Source organism: Heterodontus francisci, chromosome 12, assembly GCF_036365525.1.
Source record: "Heterodontus francisci isolate sHetFra1 chromosome 12, sHetFra1.hap1, whole genome shotgun sequence".
Taxonomy (NCBI): Eukaryota; Metazoa; Chordata; class Chondrichthyes; order Heterodontiformes; family Heterodontidae; genus Heterodontus; species Heterodontus francisci.
The window spans coordinates 104508824-104526625 of record NC_090382.1 but is presented as its reverse complement, the minus strand read 5'-3'; the positions used below and the strand labels follow the sequence as shown (position 1 = coordinate 104526625).

General features: G+C 47.1%; 1 protein-coding gene across 2 annotated transcripts in view; it reads right to left on the bottom strand.

Moving 5' to 3' along the window:
* LOC137376035 (F-BAR and double SH3 domains protein 2-like) overlaps positions 1 to 8438 on the bottom strand; it is a 55959-nt gene extending 47521 nt beyond the window's left edge. For both annotated transcript variants that reach the window (XM_068044002.1, XM_068044003.1), the window contains exons 1-2: positions 8180 to 8438; positions 8002 to 8099 (exon numbers count right to left, since the gene is read on the bottom strand). In XM_068044002.1, coding sequence (XP_067900103.1) covers positions 8002 to 8099; positions 8180 to 8362 — 281 coding nt within the window. In that variant the 5' untranslated portion in view covers positions 8363 to 8438. The remainder of the gene's footprint in view (positions 1 to 8001; positions 8100 to 8179) is intronic.
* Between the last annotated feature and the right edge of the window lie 9364 nt (positions 8439 to 17802).

Sequence of the window (17802 nt, the reverse complement as noted above, 5' to 3'; positions counted from 1 at the left end):
ATCCTTGTTTTAAAATCCCTCCATAGCTTTGCCCCTCCCTATCTCTAATCTCCTCCAGTCCCACAACTCCCCAAGATATCTGCACTCCTCTAATTCTGGCATCTTGTGCATCCCTGATTTTAATCACTCCACCATTGGTGGCTGTGCCTTCAGTTGCCTAGGCTCCAAGCTCTGGAATTCACCTAAACCTCTCAGCCCTTCCTTTAAGATACTCCTTAAAACCCACCTCTTTGACCAAGCTTTTGGTCACCTGACTTAATATCGCGTTATGTTGTTCCATGTCAAATTTTCTTTGACAACGCACCTGTGAAATGCCTTGGGATGTTTTACTATGTTAAAGGCACTATATAAATGCAAGTTTTAACACATTGTCAGCAAGTCTGAGGACTTGGATCTTGGAATACAGAGTAGAATTTCAAAATTAGCCAATGATACCAAACTTGGAGGAGTGGGCAACAGTGAAGACGATACGAACTGTCTGCAACAGGACATAGATAGGCTAGCAGAATGGCAGACAAGTGGCAGATGAAAAATTAATACAGACAAGTGTGAGGTTAATATTTTGGCAAAAGGGATAGGGTGAGGCAATGTAGACATAATGGTGCAGTTCTAAAGAGGAACGGAGGGACCTGGGGATGCATGTGCATCAATCTTTGAAGGTGGCAGGACATATTAGAGTGGTCAGAAAAGCATATGGGATCCTGGGCTTCATAAATAGAGGCATTGAGTACAAAAGCAGGGAAGTTATGCTGAACCTTTATAAAGTTCTAGTTGGGGCCCAACTAGGAGTATTGCGTCCAGTTCTGGTCACTGCACTTCAGGAAGGATATGCGGGTCCTTGAGAGGGTACAGAGGAGATTTTCCAGATAGGTGCCAGGGATGGGGGATTTTAGTTACAAGGTTAGGGTGGAAAAGCTGTGTTTGCTCTCCAGGAGATTGAGGGAAGATTTGATTAGAGGTGTACAGGGTTAGGATAGGCTTAAATAAGTTGGACAAGGAAAAACTGTTCCATTAACTGACGGTACAAGGACAAGGGGACACAAATTGAAGGGTTTGGGCAAGAGACGCAGGGGTAATGTGAGGAACAACTTTTTTACACAGCGAGTGGAAGTCGCTGCCCACAAGCGTTGCAGAAGCAGAGACAATCAATGATTTCGAAAGGAAATTGGATGGGCACTTCAGGGAAATAAATTTGCAGGACTGTGGGGATAGAATGGGGGACTGGGACGAACTGGATTGTTCCACTGAGAGCCAGCATGGACACGATGGGCGAATGTCCTCCTTCTGTGCTGGAAGTGACTCTATTCACTCTATGTCTCTGACAGGTCTAAGGAATGGAGCTGCAATGGGAATTGATCTCCTGATCTGTGAACTCTGGTTACCGACCCCCCTGCCTGGGAAACAGTTTTCCATTATTGGCACACTTACAGTTTGTATGCAATTAAGTAAATATTGGTGTGTAAGTGCAAATATTAGTGTGCATATGCTAATAGTGTAGAGACAAACAGTGCTCTGTGGAGAGCCGGCATGGAAACGATGGGCCAAATGGCCTCCTTCTGTGCTGTAAATGACTCTATGACTAGTAGTACAAACACCAATAGCGGTGCACAAACACCTACAGTAAAAGTTAAACGTTGCATATAATTGTGCTATTTATAAAAGTAGTATCCAAATGCAAATATACATGTACAAACAAAACACCAGTAGGTGCACAAACACACATACTTTATTTTATTTGGAAGGAGTGTGATGGAATACTCTCCACTTGCCTGGATGGGTGCAGCTCTAAGACTCAAGAAGCTCAATACTATCCAGGACAAAGCAGCCCGCTTGATTGGCACCCCATCCACAACATGCACTCCCTCCACCACTGACGTACAGTGACAGCAGTGTGTACCATCTACAAGATGCACTGCAGCAACTCACCAAGGCTCCTTATACAGCATCTTCCAAACCCGCGACCTCTACCACCTCGAAGGGCAGCAGGTGCATGGAAACACCACCATCTGAAAATTCCCCTCCAAGTCACACACCATCCTGACTTGGAACTCTCGTCGCCGTTCCTTCACTGTCGCTGGGTCAAAAACCTGGAACTCCCTTCCTAACAGCACTGTGGGTGTACCGAAAACAGATGAAGTGATTCAAGAAGGCAGCTCACCACCACCTTCTCAAGGTCAATTAGGGATGGGCAATAAATGCTGGCCTAGTCAGTGACACCCACATACTATGAAAGAATTTTTTAAAATGAATAAATGCCTGTGAAAATAGATTTTTAAAATAAATGCATAAAGTATTTGTGCACTAGTAATGGTCCAGCTTAATTTCACAGCCCCATTCCATCGTACGGATACCCCTCTGAGAATCTCACACTTTCAGAAATTTTATTTATTTGTACTGATGGAGGAATCAGAAAAAAAGAGTCTAGTTTACACCCAGCAAGAGAGAGAGAGAAAGGGAGAGAGAGAGAAAGGGAGAGAGAAAGGGAGAGAGAGAGCGCGACCATCAAAGTATAACTCAAGAGTCTCTCCCGCCCCCTCCCACCCCAACACTGCCCCCTACCCTCTAGTTACAATGGGTTCAGTTAGCTCACTCTCATTCCAAAGACACAGAGGAAAACAAAGTATGGAATAACTTGGCTTCCAAACTCTTGTTTTATTTACATCTCTTGACTTTCTGCAAAAGATTGAAAAGAAATCGCTAAAATTCAGTGCAGAGGCAACAGAAAATCATAGGCTCACTGTCTTCAGGAGATCTGCATTCAGTTTCCTTCTTACAAGAGATCCAAATTAGTCCTGAACATTCAAAATTTACATCAGACGCACTATCTCCTCTCTGGATCTGCTCCAGCACTCCATTCTACTAGCAGGCTACTGTCTGTCTAATGTTTTCCATGATTGGCCCTTATCTAAGTAGAGCAGAAATTTCCTAACACATACCTTACGGATGAGAACATAGCACTGGGACTCCAACAGGAAGCCCCATCAAAATGAGGTCCTGTCACTACAATTGAACAGAGACAACTGACTCAGATTGAAAGACAACTCTACAGTCCCTCCAAGACTGTGCTCTCGCATTGTCAAAGGCTGAACTGCAATGTTTGTATCCCCTAACCGGGGGGGGAAGGGGGATGGATTAGACAGAAATAACTTGCATTTATATAGTGCCTCAAGATGTCTCAAAGCGGTTCACAGCCAATGAAGTACTTTTGCCAACTGTTGAAATGTAGGAAACAAAGCAGCCAATGTTGCACCCAGCAAGATTCCACAGGCAGAATATTGGGGCATGGAACCGCATCTCACCATGCTGCGACTGCATTAGCTGCCTCAGGGAAAGACCCAATGAGTCCTGACCAACAAAACCATCCTCTGATACATGATTCAGTGCTCACCCCAAGTCTATCATGGCTCAGTGGACAACACTCGTCCCTAGATCAGGAGGTTGTGGGTTCAATCCCCACGTGAGATTTGCACATAATCCAGGTTGACATTTCTGGTGCACTGCATAAGGGGCAATACAAAGCGAGTGCTGCATGAACAAATTTGCATTTATATAATACCATTCGTAACTTCGGGATGTCCAAAAGTGCTTTACAGTCAATGAAGTGTAGTGACTTTCTCTCCTACTCTGGAACTCTCTCCCTCAAAAATCTGTTGAGGCCGGGCGATTAACTGAAAACTTCAAAACTAGGAGTTTTGTTGGGCAAGGATATTAAGGGTTATAGAGCAAATGTGGGTAAATAAGTATGACAATACAGCTGTTCGGATGCTCCTACGAATTCTGAGCCTTGGCAATTCACTTGGGTGTCTCACAGAAGGAGGCCATTCATCTCGTTGTGACTGTGCTGGCTCTTTGAATGAGCTGTCCAATTCATTCCGCTCCTCTGCTCTCTCATAACCCTGCATATTTATTCCTCTCAAGTATTTAAAGGTGTTGAAAATTGTCGCCTGCAAACAACAATTTTTTGTCTTTATACCCGAGGTTGTGTTTAACTATCCAGATCTTGACTCAAACTGATCAGCCCCCGGATTCTGCTTTCATTCCCCTCGTATCACAGTGCTTTTCGACAGATGAAAGTCATTTCCAGTTTCTAAATACTCTCACAGCCAATCACAATCAAAACTTCATTGTCAACAGTTCTCACAACTAAACTTCTGGGGTCAGGAGTTGGTCGCCTCTCGGGTAACCGTGCAAACAACAGAAAGCTCCGACTCACTAAAAGCACAAGACATTCATTTCAAATTTTGACACCTTTTACCAACTTGGGATCAAGTGGAACTTTCCTACTCTGGTTACTGTCTCCCTAGCTTGCAATGACCCATCATTATTTCCGACCACACACTCTATGAGATGTCTGAGATAGTGAGGGGGAGGGGAGGCGGGAAACGGATAAATAATTTTCACAGAATAGACTCTGACAGAGGGAACAGATCTCTACTTAAAATGGGCCAAGTTGCTGGGCTCTGGGGACAGAGCCGGGGAGTGGGGCATATTGGATACACTCTCAAAGAGTCGACACAGGAATGATGGGCTGAATGGCCATTATCTGTGCTGTAACATCCTATCCCCTAATTTTCAGTGTTGCTTTTTAATATGCGTTCCACATTTTCCTCTCCCTCACCCACCCTTCCCCTGAAGGTTCTGATTCTCACTGGGCTTCCAGCTCAGATCAACTAACGACCCCAGGGATTAAACCCAGGAACCTTCCTGCGTGGCTCAGTATCAATCAGCAGTGTGCTCTCCGGGGCCTGATTTAACACTATATTCTCCGTCTCTCTCAGCTCTCAGTGTTGCATCATGTACAAATTCTGATCCATTTACAACACCATATGCATAATAGGTGTGAGCAAACCAGTTCTGTACAGCAGAGACAAGCAGAGGCCTGTACATGATCTGGACTCTCCCCCAGCTGTTTACAGTGAAGGTCACCACAAAGCACGGAGTCTCATAATAACCTAAGAAATAGGAGCAGGAGTAGACCATTTGGCCCCTCAGACCTGCTTCACCATTCAATAAAATCATGACTGATCTTATATTTGAACTCCACTTTCGCACCCTATCCCCATATCCCTTGATTTCCTGAGTATTCCCGAAACCTGTAGATCTGTGTCTTTAATATACTCAGGTACAGCAAGTTCTTTGGAAAATTAATAGAATGCTATCATTTATTGTGAGGGGAATTGAATACAAAAGTAGGGAGGTTATGCTTCAGCTATACAGGGCATTGGTGAGACCACATTTTATTTTTTTATTTTATTTTAGAGATACAGCACTGAAACAGGCCCTTCGGCCCACCGAGTCTGTGTCCGACCATCAACCACCCATTTATACTAATCCTACATTAATCCCATATTCCTACCACATCCCCACATTCCCTCCCCTACCACCTACCAATACTAGGGGCAATTTACAATGGCCAATTTACCTATCAACCTGCAAGTCTTTGGCTGTGGGAGGAAACCGGAGCACCCGGCGAAAACCCACGCGGTCACAGGGAGAACTTGCAAACTCCACACAGGCAGTACCCAGAATCGAACCCGGGTCGCTGGAGCTGCGCCACTGTGCCGCCCACCTCTGGAGTACTGTGTACAGCACTGGTCTCATATGAACATACAAATTAGGAGCAGAAGTAAGCCATTCGGCCCCTCAAGCCTGCTCCGCCTTTCAATAAGATCATGACTGATCTATTTGTGTTTCGAATTCCACACTCCCATCTACCCCCGATAACCTTTGATTCCCTTGCCTAACAAGAATCTAACTATCCCTGCCTTAAAAATATTCAATGTCCCCGCCTCCACCACCTTCTGAGGCAAAGAGTTCCAAAGTCGCACAACTCTCTGAGAAAAAAAATTTCTCCTCATCTCTGTCGTAAAAGGGCGACCCTTAATTTTAAAACAGTGCCCCCTCGTTCTGGACTCCCCCACAAGAAGAAACATCCTTTCCACATCCACATTGTCAAGACCGTTCAGAATCTTATAAACTTCAATCAAGTCTCCCCTCACTCTTCTAAACTCCGGTGAAAACAAGCCCAGTCTGTCCAACCTTTCCTCATAAGTCAACCAGCTCATTCCTGATATCAATCAAGTAAACTTCCTCTGAACCGCCTCCAACGCATTTATGTCCTTCCTCTAATAAGACCAAAATTTCACAGTATTCGAGATGTGGTCTCACCAATGCCCTGCATAACTGAAGCATAACATCCTTACTTTTATATTCAATTCCTCTCAAAATAAAGGATAGCATTCCATTAGCTTTCTTTATTTCTTGCTGTACCTACATACTAACTTTTTGTGACTCATGCACTAAAACACCTAAATCCCTCTGCACCTCGGAATTCTGCAGTCGTTCTCCGTTTAAGTAATAGTCTGCTTTTTTATTCTTCCTGCCAAAGTGAACCTTATTTAAGGAAGGATGTAAATGCATTGGAAGCAGTTCAGAGAAGGTTTACGAGACTAATACCTGGAATGGGTGGGTTGTCTTATGAGGAAAGGTTGGACAGGCTAGGCTTGTATCCACTGGACTTTAGAAGAGTAAGAGGCAACTTGATTGAAACATATACGATTCTGAGGGGTCTTGACAGGGTGGATGTGGAAAGGATGATCCCTCTTTTAGGAGAATCTAGAACTAGGGGTCACTGTTTAAAAATAAGGGGTCACCCATTTAAGACATAGATGAGGAGAAATTTTTTCTCTCAGAGGGTGGTGAGTCTTTGGAATTTTCTTCCTCAAGAGGTGGTGGAAGCAGAGTCTTTGAATACGTTTTAAGGCAGAGGTAGATAGATTCTTGACAAGCAAGGGGGTGAAAGATTATCGGGGGTAGGCGAGAACGTGGAGTCAAGGTTACAATCAGATCAGCCATGATCTTATTGAATGGTGGAGCAGACTCGAGGGGCCGAGTGGCCTCCTTCTGCTCCTAATTTGCAGGTACTCAATAATTAAGTATCCATCTGCAGCAGAGAATTCCAAAGATTCACAACCTACTGAGTGACGAGATTTCTCCACAACTCAGTCCTAAATGGCCGACCCCTTATCCTGAGGCTATGACCCTTAATTCCTGATTCTCCAGCCAGGGGAAAACAGCATCTCAGCGTCTACCCTGTCAAGCCTCTCAGAATCTTTTTCATTTCAATGAGGTCAGGTCTCATTTATCTAAACTCCAGACAGCATTAGCTCAATGAGTCGTTCCGTGTGTTTATTTAACACGTACTATTGATATTTCAACAATGCGTTGCATTTCATTCCATTTCCGCCCACAAAGATTGCACAAAAACATCAGCAAGGGACAATGGAGGCAAACATACATCTGTATCACAACCCTCCTATTACACGCTTCAATCCCACCTCCGGCACCAAATCCCACCTGTCATTCCCCATCCACCTCCATCGGATCTTCATTCCTCGACACCTCAATTTCAAAACCCTGATCCTCAAATCTCCCCATGGCCTCGTCTCTCTCTCTCTCTACCCGCTAACCCTGACTAACAACCCCTCGCTTAACTCCAATCTCCTACAGGGGTCACCTCCCCACTCACCCCACCCCCCCTCCCCTCCCCACTCACCCCACCCCCCCTCCCCTCCCCTCCCAATGCACCACTGGTGTATTGGTAAATGGTAGACTGATGTCAATCATCTTGTCCCATCACTCATAAACTGCCCATTACCAAAACTTTCATTAAACCCACCTCTTCCAGGGCACACTAGGCATGGAAAGAGGGTATACAGTGTGAGGGGGAGTGAAGAGTGGGAAAGTGAGTGGGGGGAGGGAAGGACAGGTGAGGGGAGAGGAGAGAGAGTGTGATGGGGAAGAGTGAGGAGGGAGGTCGAGTGAATAGGGAGTGATGGGGAAGATTGAGGAAGGAGCAAGTTAGGAATAATCAGAGGGAAAGACCAGGAGCTAAATATCCCATCAGAGTTTAAGGCAGACACATTCACTGTGGAGTCAGTCGCAGGTTAAAGGCCTGGTAGGGAGGGAATGAGAGCCCAGACCTCAGAGCCACTCACTTACCTGATGTCCTCCAGCACATCTACCTCTTGCTGCTGTTTGTTTTGCACTTTGCAGAACTGCTCCGAGAAGCTGAGCTTCACCTCCTGGCTCACTCGCCCCTGCAGAGGAAAAGAGAGGATTATTACAATTTAGCTCAGCTACCCCCACCCCCTGCCCCCGGGCTCCAGACCCAGCTCACCTTCCTGGGGGGAGGCTGCATGCTGGGCTCCCCGGGCTCTCTGTCCCCGGACTCCGCTCTCTGTCTCTCTCCGAGCGCCTCCCACCGCGGAAGCGGCTCCTTTAAAGGGACAGCGGTAGCGTCAGGAAGGAGGGACTGGGGTGGGAATGAAACCCCGGAACCCAGAGAGAGAGACAATAACATCAGAGACCAGACTGAGGACTGGAGGGGAGCGAGAGGGAGGGAAAGGAAGGGGAACCAGGGGGAGAGGGAAGGAGGGTGAGAGGGAGGGGGGAGGAACTTGGAGAAGGAGGGAGGGGAGAAGGTGGGAGGGAGGGGAGAAAGAGGGAGGGACGGAGGAGAGAAGGGAGGGGGAGAAGGAGAGTGAGGGAGGGGAGAAGGAGGGAGAGGGGGGAGAAGGTGGGAGGGAGGAAGAGGAGAAGGAGGAAGGGAGAGAGGGGAGGAAGTGGGAGGAGGAGGGAAGGGGAGGAGGAGGGAGGGAATGGGAGAAGGGGGGAGGGAGGGGAAAAGGAATGAGGGTGGAAGGGGAGGTTGAGGGTGGGAGGAGAGAAGGAGGGGGAGATGGAGGGAGGGGAAGGAAGGAGAAGAAGGGAGGGGAGATGGAGGGAGGGGAAGGAAGGAGAAGAAGTGAGGGGAGATGCAAGGAGGGGAAGGAGGAAGGGAGAGGGAGATGGAAGGAGGGAGAAGGAGGGAGGGAGGAGGGCAGAGAAGGAGGGAGGGAGGAAGGGGAGAAGGTGGAGGGTGGGAGGGGAGAAGGCGGGAGGGAGGGGGAGATAGAGAGAGTGAGGCGGGCTGGGGGAGGAAGGCAGAGAAGGAGGGAGAGGGGAAAGGGAAAGGTGGAGGGATGGAGGTAGGGAGGGAGGAGACAGAGGGAAGGGGGGAGGGTGGGAGGAAGGGGAGAAGGAGGGAGGGAGGAAGGGGAGGAGGGGAGGAAGGGGAGAAGGAGGGGGGAGAAGGAGGGAGGTAGGAAGGTGAAGAAGGAGGGAGGTAGGAAGGGGAGAAGGAGGGATGGAGGGGGAGAAGGAAGGAGGGAGGAAGGTGAAGAAGGAGGGAGGGAGGGGGAAGGAGGTAGGGAGAGGGAAGGAGGGGGAGAAGAAAGGAGGAGGGAGGGGGAGGGAAGGAGGAGGAGAAGGGGAGAAGGGAGGAGGAAGAGGATGGAGGGAGGGAGGGAGAGAGAAGGAGGGAGGGCAGAAGGAGGGAGTGAGGGAGGGGGAGAAGAAGGGAGGGATGGATGGGGCAGAAGGAGGGATGGAGAGGGAGAGGGGGTTGGGAGAGAAAGGGAGGGAGGGGAGAAGGAGAGAGGGCAGGAGAGAAGGGGGGAGGGAGGGGGAGAAGGCGGGAGGGGAGAAGGAAGGAGGGGATGAGGGGGAGAAGGAAGGAGGGGATGAGGGGGAGAAGGGGAGCAGGAGGGAGGGGGTGAAGGAAGGGAGAGAGGGGCGGAGGAGGGAGGGGAGGAAGGGTGGAGGGAGTGGAGGAAGGAAGAGAGGGGAGGAAGGAAGGGAGGTGAGAGAAGGGTTGAGAGACAGGTGGGAGCAAGGGAGGGAGGAGAGAGTAAAGCAGGGGAGATAGGGAGAAGGCCTCCCATTTCCTGTTTCTGTTACCTCTGTTTTCTCCTCCCTCGTGCAGGGGGAATGTAAGGAAGAACTTGTTTACACAGCGAGTGGTAATGACATGGAACTCGCTGCCCATGATGTGGTGTAAGCAAAAACAATCAGTTATTTCAGAAGGAATTTGGATTTGCACTTGAAGGAAATAAACTAACAAGGTTACTGGGATCGACTGGGGGAGTGGGACTGGAGGGTTTGTTTTTGGGGAGCCAGCATGGACGCGATGGGCTGAATGGCCTCCTTTTGTGCCATAAATGACTCTATGACTCATTCATTCTCTTCTCTTGATCTTCTCCTTCCTCATACTCTCCCAGTATGAAGAGGAAGGGAACAGAGAGAAGGAGAGGCAGTGACACAGAAACAGAGAGCAATGTAACTTACATGATTTTTCTTCCAAAAATATACTTTATTCATAAAAATTTGTAAAAAGAATACATTACAAAACAGTTCAAATTTGACATTTCAGGAAGTGCAATAGAGATCAAATTCCTTCGATACAGAACATGAGGTGCCTCACAACTCTTGCCATTCCATTTTGTTTACAATGTACATTTGAATTACACAGCCTTTGGTACATACAGCCCAAGGGGTTTTATAGGGGTTCCAGCCCCATGGTGTACTATGGCAGGAGGACCTTACACAGGGGCCTTTCCCCATTGAGCCTTTGTGGCCCAAGATTTAGTGCGTCCCTCAGCATGTAATCCTGGACCTTGGAACGTGACGGTCTACAACACTCGGTCGTGGACAACTCTTTGCGCTGGAAGACCAGTAAGTTTCGGGCAGACCAAAGAGCGTTGATGTTCACCTCGGTGTGCTTCCCTGGGAACAGCCCGTAGAGCACAGACTCCTGTGTTACAGAACTGCTCGGAATGAAGCTCAGCAAAAACCACTGCATCTCTTTCCACATCTGCTTTGCAAAGGCACATTCCAGAAGGAGGTGGTTAACGGTCTCAACATAACTTACATGATCCGCAGACACCAGCACAATACTGGCCCTGATCTGAAGGGTACGTGTTAAGGTGTCCGACCATTAGTTGTGGTGTCTGCTTCGCTGTAACGGTGGCCCGTTTACAATACCCGAATGGACCTCTTACCCCAGTACATTCTCACCAGTCTGGTGGGACCCTGACTCTGTGTTCATACAACTGCAGCATAAACACAAAGCTGATTTGCAAGCAGTTATACTGCCACGTTAGAGGCTGCTAAGTAACAGCAAGAAAAGTATGACAGTATAATTCTGTTTCACACCCATTCACAAAGCTCCCTTTCGCCTGTGAGTGTTGGATTGGCAGTAAAACTAGCAGCTAAAACTTGACTGCCGAAATTGAAATTGGTAGCTAACTGTGACTCAGTATCTAAAGAGAATGTGATGAAAAGAGAGACATGGGTCAGATTGACAGATAGCATGAGAGGCTGAGCAAGAGAAACAATGGAGAATAAGAGAAATGTTAGGAGACAGAAAAATAATGGGATAGAGTTACACTTACAGCAGAAAGAAGGTCAATTATTTTTAAAATATCTACAAGTGGAAATCACCAAATAAATGAATGAAAATAGAACATGTTACATCAGGAGACAGGCACTATTATGGGGGAGATCATCCAATAGTTTTATATTATTCATTTATCCTCAAATAAACTTTCTCTTTGAAAGTATTGTACCTCGTCTTCCCTGGAAGGATAATTTATCAATTACTAAGGTAGTGGTGCCTCAGCGATAGCAATCTTACTCTGAAGGTTGTGGGTTCACAACCCACTCCAGACATTTGAACACAAAATCTAGGCTGACATTTTGAGATCTCTGCGCTCCTCTAATTCTGGCCTCTTCAGCATCCCCAATTTTAATTGCTCCACAATTGGTGGTCATGCCTTCAGCTGCCAAGGTCCTAACCTCTGGAATTCCCTCCCTAAACCTCTCCATCTCTCTACTTTTCTTTCCTCCTTTAAGACTCTCCTTACAACCCATCTCTTTGACCAAACTTCTGACGTTAAATGCAATATATAAAATACAAGTTGTTATTGCTATCTAGAGGGTTAGAATACAAAGGTGAGGAAGTTTTGCTACAGATATACAAAGCCCCGGTTAGACCTCATCTGGAGTAACTGGGTATAGTACTGGACACTGTACCTGAAAAAGGAAATATTGGCATTGAAAGGAGTGCAATGCAGATCCTCCAGAATGTTACCAGGGCTCCAAGGGTTAGATTATAAGGAGAGATTACATAAACGAGGTTTTTCCCCCCTGGAATATCAGGTGTTTGGGATTTTGAAAGATTTGATAGGGTAGAAACTGTTCTGCTGGTGAGGGAGTCTTAGACAAAGTCAGAGCCAGAACATTCAGCAGAGAAGTTAGGAAACCCTTTTTCATGCAAAGAATGATAGCAGTGTGGAACTCTGTCCCAAAAAGAGCAGTAGATGCTTAGCTCAATTAATAATTTTAGATCTGAGATCAATAGATTGTTTCCTTGACAAGGATAAGAAAGGATTATGGAGCCAAGGTGGGTGGACGGACTTAACATACAGATCAACTCCAATCTAATTGAATAGCAGAACAAGCTTGAGGGGCTGAATGGCCTCCTCCTGCTCCTATGTTCCGTTACCCACTGAATGTTAATTAATTTGTATATTGGTTAATAATCTAAGTTTTGTCTGATTCATCATCCCAAGTGAGATGATCAGACGGCATCACATGGTATATTCTAGAAGGTCCTGGTTGCAAGGGTTTTTTATTTGACTCTGGTGTCCTGCAACCTCACGATTAGCCAAGTGAACTCTGGGACATGGGTCATCGGGTTCATTAACAGATTGGTGTTGAGATTGAACACTAGGACATACAGAAAGTTGATAGAAAGTTTAAGGCAGAGAAAGAGGCCACTTGGCCCATTGTATATGTGACGGCATATCTTACCGAAAATCTAAAATAAGCCACATAACGGGCGTGGAATGGTAAAAGGAGTTAAGCTAAGCTCGTACAAAACTTTGATGGGGTCATGTTTGGAATATTGTGTTTAGTTCTAGGCAACCATTATAGGAAGATAGAGCCATGAAAAGGAAGCAGAGAAGATTCACAAGAATGGGGCCAGCTTGGGAGGTTACATTTCTGAAGAGGCGTTTTTTACTGGAACAGAGGAGAAGGAGGGGAAACTAACAGAGATTTTTCTAATGGTGTAAAGTTCAGAGGGTATAAAAAGTGAAAGGTTGTTTGCAGTGGCTGGTGATCTGCAGCAAGAGAACACAGACCGAGAATTGTCTGAAGAAAATGAAGAGATATGTTTTCACTCAGAGAGTTAAAAGAACTGGGAATGTTTTACCACAAGATGCTATGGAGAGAGAGATTAGAACATTAATTAGAAGAAGTAGGAATGTAAAAGGATATGGGGAAAGGGCTGGGAGATGGAACTAGAGGAGAGAGCACCAGTTGAAGAGATAACACAGCAGCAGGTCAGATAGGTCAAATGGATGACTCCAGGGCAGGGAATTCTAGCTGCTCCCGATTATACTCCAAGTGTGTGGACTGGTGCCCTCACATTGGGTTTCAGACCTTAAGCACCAACAGATCGCAAGGGTACTTAACAAAAATGGTCAGCATTAGCAAATGAACAGAAAGGGTAGCATGGTTAAATTAGATTGAGAGACACAGGCTGATTACTGGAGCACATCTGAGAGGGAAGACAGGGTGTCAGTTTAACAGCCCCTCTGAGACAGCAGCACTCCCTCAGTACTGCCCCTCTGACAGTGCAGCACTCCCTCAATACTGCCCCTCTGACAGTGCAGTGCTCCCTCAGTACTGCCCCTCCGACAGTGCAGCACTCCCTCAGTACTGCCCCTCTGACAGTGCAGCGCTCCCTCAGTACTGCCCCTCCGACAGTGCAGCACTCCCTCAGTACTGCCCCTCTGACAGTGCAGCACTCCCTCAGTACTGCCCCTCTGACAGTGCAGCGCTCCCTCAGTACTGCCCCTCTGACAGTACAGCACTCCCTCAGTACTGCCCCTCTGACAGTGCAGCACTCCCTCAGTACTGCCCCTCTGACAGCACAGCACTCCCTCAGTACTGCCCCTCCGACAATACAGTTTGTCCTCAGTACTGCCCCTCCGACAGTGCAGCACTCACTCAGTACTGCCCCTCCGACAGTGCAGCACTCCCTCAGTACTGACCCTCTGACAGTGCTGAATTCCGTCAGTACTGCCCCTCCAACAGTGCAGCACTCCCTCAGTACTGCACCTCTGACAGTGCAGCGCTCCCTCAGCGCTCCCTCGGTAATGCCCCTCTGACAGTACAGCGCTCCCTCAGTACTGCCCCTTGACAGTGCAGCACTCCCTCAGTACTGCCCCTCTGAGTGCAGCACTCCCTCAGTACTGCACCTCTGACAGTAAAGCACTCCCTCAGTACTGCCCCTCCGACAGTGCAGCACTCCCTCAGTACTGCCCCTCTGACAGTGCAGCACTCCCTCAGTACTGCCCCTCCAACAGCGAAGCACTCCCTCAGTACTGCCCCTCTGACAGTGCAGCACTCCCGCAGTACTGCCCCTCTGACAGCGAAGCACTCCCTCAGTACTGCCCCTCTGACAGTGCAGCACTCCCTCAGTACTGCCCCTCTGACAGCGAAGCACTCCCTCAGTACTGCCCCTCTGACAGCGAAGCACTCCCTCAGTACTGCCCCTCTGACAGCGAAGCACTCCCTCAGTACCACTCTGGAAGTGTCAGCCTGGATTTTGTGCTCATATCTTTGATTTGATGCGTGAATCCACGTGAATCCTTCTGACTCCAGCAAGAATTGTACCAAGTGAGTCACAGCTGACAGTAAAAGGGTGATTGGGACCATGACACAAACCCAAGAACTGAATGTTGGATTGTGGAGACGGGGAGGGTTGTTATCCTGCAAAGAAATGATGAAATAAAGGAAGGACACTCTTAAAGCTGTCAGCCATGGCTCAGTGGGTAGAAACCTCACCTCTGATTCAAAAGGTCGTTGGTCTATATTCCCACTGCCGAGACATGAGCAGAAAATATAGGCTGAGCCTCCCAAGTACAGTACTGAGGGAGAGCTGCTCTGTCAAACATGTCGTGTTTGGGATGAGATATTAAACCGAGGCCTTGTCTGTTCTCTCAGGTGGATGTAAGAGATCCTCAAGCCACTATTTGAAGAAGGGCACGGGAGTGCTTCCTGTCATCCTGGTCAATATTTATCACTCAATCCACATTACGAACACAGATTATCAGGTCATTCTCACATTACTGATTGTGGGACCTTGCTGTGCACAAATTGGCTGCTACGTTTACTACATTACAACAGTGACTGTACTTCAGAAGTGGCTTTAACATACTTTGGGACATCCCGAGGCAGCGAAAGGCACTACAGAAATGCAATTTCTTTCTTGAATCTCAATTGATCTTGTGATGCGGTGAAGTCTTATCGACAAGAATGTTTACCCATCAACTACTGCATGCTGATCCCAGGGTGTAAAATTAAAGAAATACTCACTGTAAACCTGCTCAGTTTAGTTAAAAAAAAAGTTAATTTTTCCTTAATTTTACACACAGTGTGAAATGTGCCCTGTGTTCCCTCCCCCTGTACTATGGGTTTTCGAATAGTGCCTGACTCACTGCAAAAGGGTGAATATGTGTGAAATTCCCTATACAAATCATTAGCTTGATGGCATGTTGAGATCATTTCCTATTTGGGATACTTTAGATGTTTTCATACATTATTTCTCATGTACAAACAATACTTTGAGAAGTTAACAGAGTGTAAGAACTCTCTCATTATTTTGAACACTCTTCTATGTGTGATCCAATGACCTGCTTTGTTGACCCAGCTGTTCATCACTTGAATACTCATGTACCCTCTGACCTGTGACATCAGCTTCATTAAACTTCATTCACGGGATGTGGGCGCCACTGGCAAGGCCAGCATTTATTCCCCATCTCTAGTTGCCCTGGGAAGGTGGTAGCGGGTCTGATACAGACTGAGTGTCTTGCTAGACCACTTCAGAGGGCAGTCAATCATATTGGTTAGGGACTGGAGTCACATAAAGGCCCAGACCAGGGAAGGACGGCAGATTTCCTCCCCAAAGAATATTCGTGAACCAGTTGGGTTTTTATGACGATCTGACAACTTCATGAACTCATGTTCTGTGGATTCTTCGTCCAATCCTCTGGATGATTGGACAATTAACATATCCATTACGCTACTGTACTCCATGAGGCAGTCGGGATAGAACTCACCCTTGTAGCTACTGGGAAGACAGCTGCATCTAGTTGGGTCAAATGGCCTGTAGGTACTGTGTATTGAGATCCCAAATGCTCCTTGAGCAACCGGTGAATCTGCCATAGATTCCAGGGTAGGTTCAGGAACCAAACTAGCAGCCCAGTGTTTGTAAGTTCAAATCCTACCAATAGCAGCATTTTTTTTTAAAGAGATACAGCACTGAAACAGGCCCTTTGGCCCACGGAGTCTGTGCCAACCATCAACCACCCATTTATACTAATCCTACACTAATCCCATGTCCCATACCACATCCCCACCTTCCCTTACCTATACTAGGGGCAATTTACAATGGCCAATTTAACTATCAACCTGCAAGTCTTTGGCTGTGGGAGGAAACCGGAGCACCCGGCGAAAACCCACGCAGTCACAGGGAGAACTTGCAAACTCCGCATAGGCAGTACCCAGAATTGAACCCAGGTCGCTGGAGCTGCAAGGTTACAGTGCTAACCACTGCGCCACTGTGCCACCCTAAAATTAAATTCAATAAATTAGGACTAATAACACGGAGTGGGACTAATTGGATACTGCTTTGTATTGTTGTATGATTTTATGAAAAATGATTGAGTTGTAATAAAAACCCAACTAGTTCACATCCACAATCAGGAAATGAACTTCCAACCTTGCTTGCTCTGACCTACACCAGTGTTGCCCAGTAAATATTGTTGACTCACCCCAGGAGTTGCTATGGCAACACTGTTTTAGCCGCATGCACTAATTTTAGTCGAAAACCTCTTACACACAATACAGGTAAATCTATTTCACAGATGCATCTTTACTGAATAAACATCTCTCACCAGTCAAACACCAAGGAAGCAACAAACTCCCAGCGATCAGAATACATTCGCACACTCCACTTTTCATCTTAGCATTTTATCAACCAACACACAAAAAGGTTAAAGTTCACAGGAATAATACCATGCCAATGTGAGGACTCAGGTCATATACTGAATGACGGGGTCGAGTATTCACCTCATTATTTACAAAGCAGAAAGCCAATTAGCCACATGTGGCTGGTGATGATTACTTGGGAAAACATGTCTCCTTTATGTGGTTGAGTTTTAATACCTTTGGGGCAACTAGGGATGAGTAACAAATATGCTTTGCCAGCATCGCACACACATGCCTAAAATACAGTTGGCAACAACATCTCTTGAGCTAGGGAGAAGGGAACTAAAGTTAGCCAAGGTTACAGCTCCTGATCACTACCCATGGCAGAGGTTTAATGTGTATGCATGTCAGGTGGTGGCTCAATCCAGTATCTCCACCACCCAGGTCCTTGTCACAGGGACAGCAGCAATCTAGAGAGAGGAACAACATAGACCTGCCATTACATGCTCTTTGCCAGAGGCTGGTCTCACCGCATGCCCTAAGATTTGTTGCTTTCCACATAGACCAGCTTTCCTGCTGCTGTTTGTTATTCAACTACCCCGTGATGCAGACGACGGTTTAAGGAGAAGACCTGGCACGATGTGATGCACCCTGCAGTCAAATAGCCGGCCGACACTTGCTGTCTCGGCTGACAAATGAAGAAGAGGCACACAGGGTGAGGAACTGGTGTTCATCCAGTCCCCACCACCCAGCAACCACAACACCCCCCACCCACACCCCGCAACGCCTGCCCCATCACTCCCCATCTCCAAAAAGGATCCGGAAGAGGAAGAGGAAAAAATAATCACAAAAACATTAAATGGAGTGACAGAGAAACCAATGAGGCAACAGTTCAGCTACTTCAGGGCTGTGGTTGTTTTC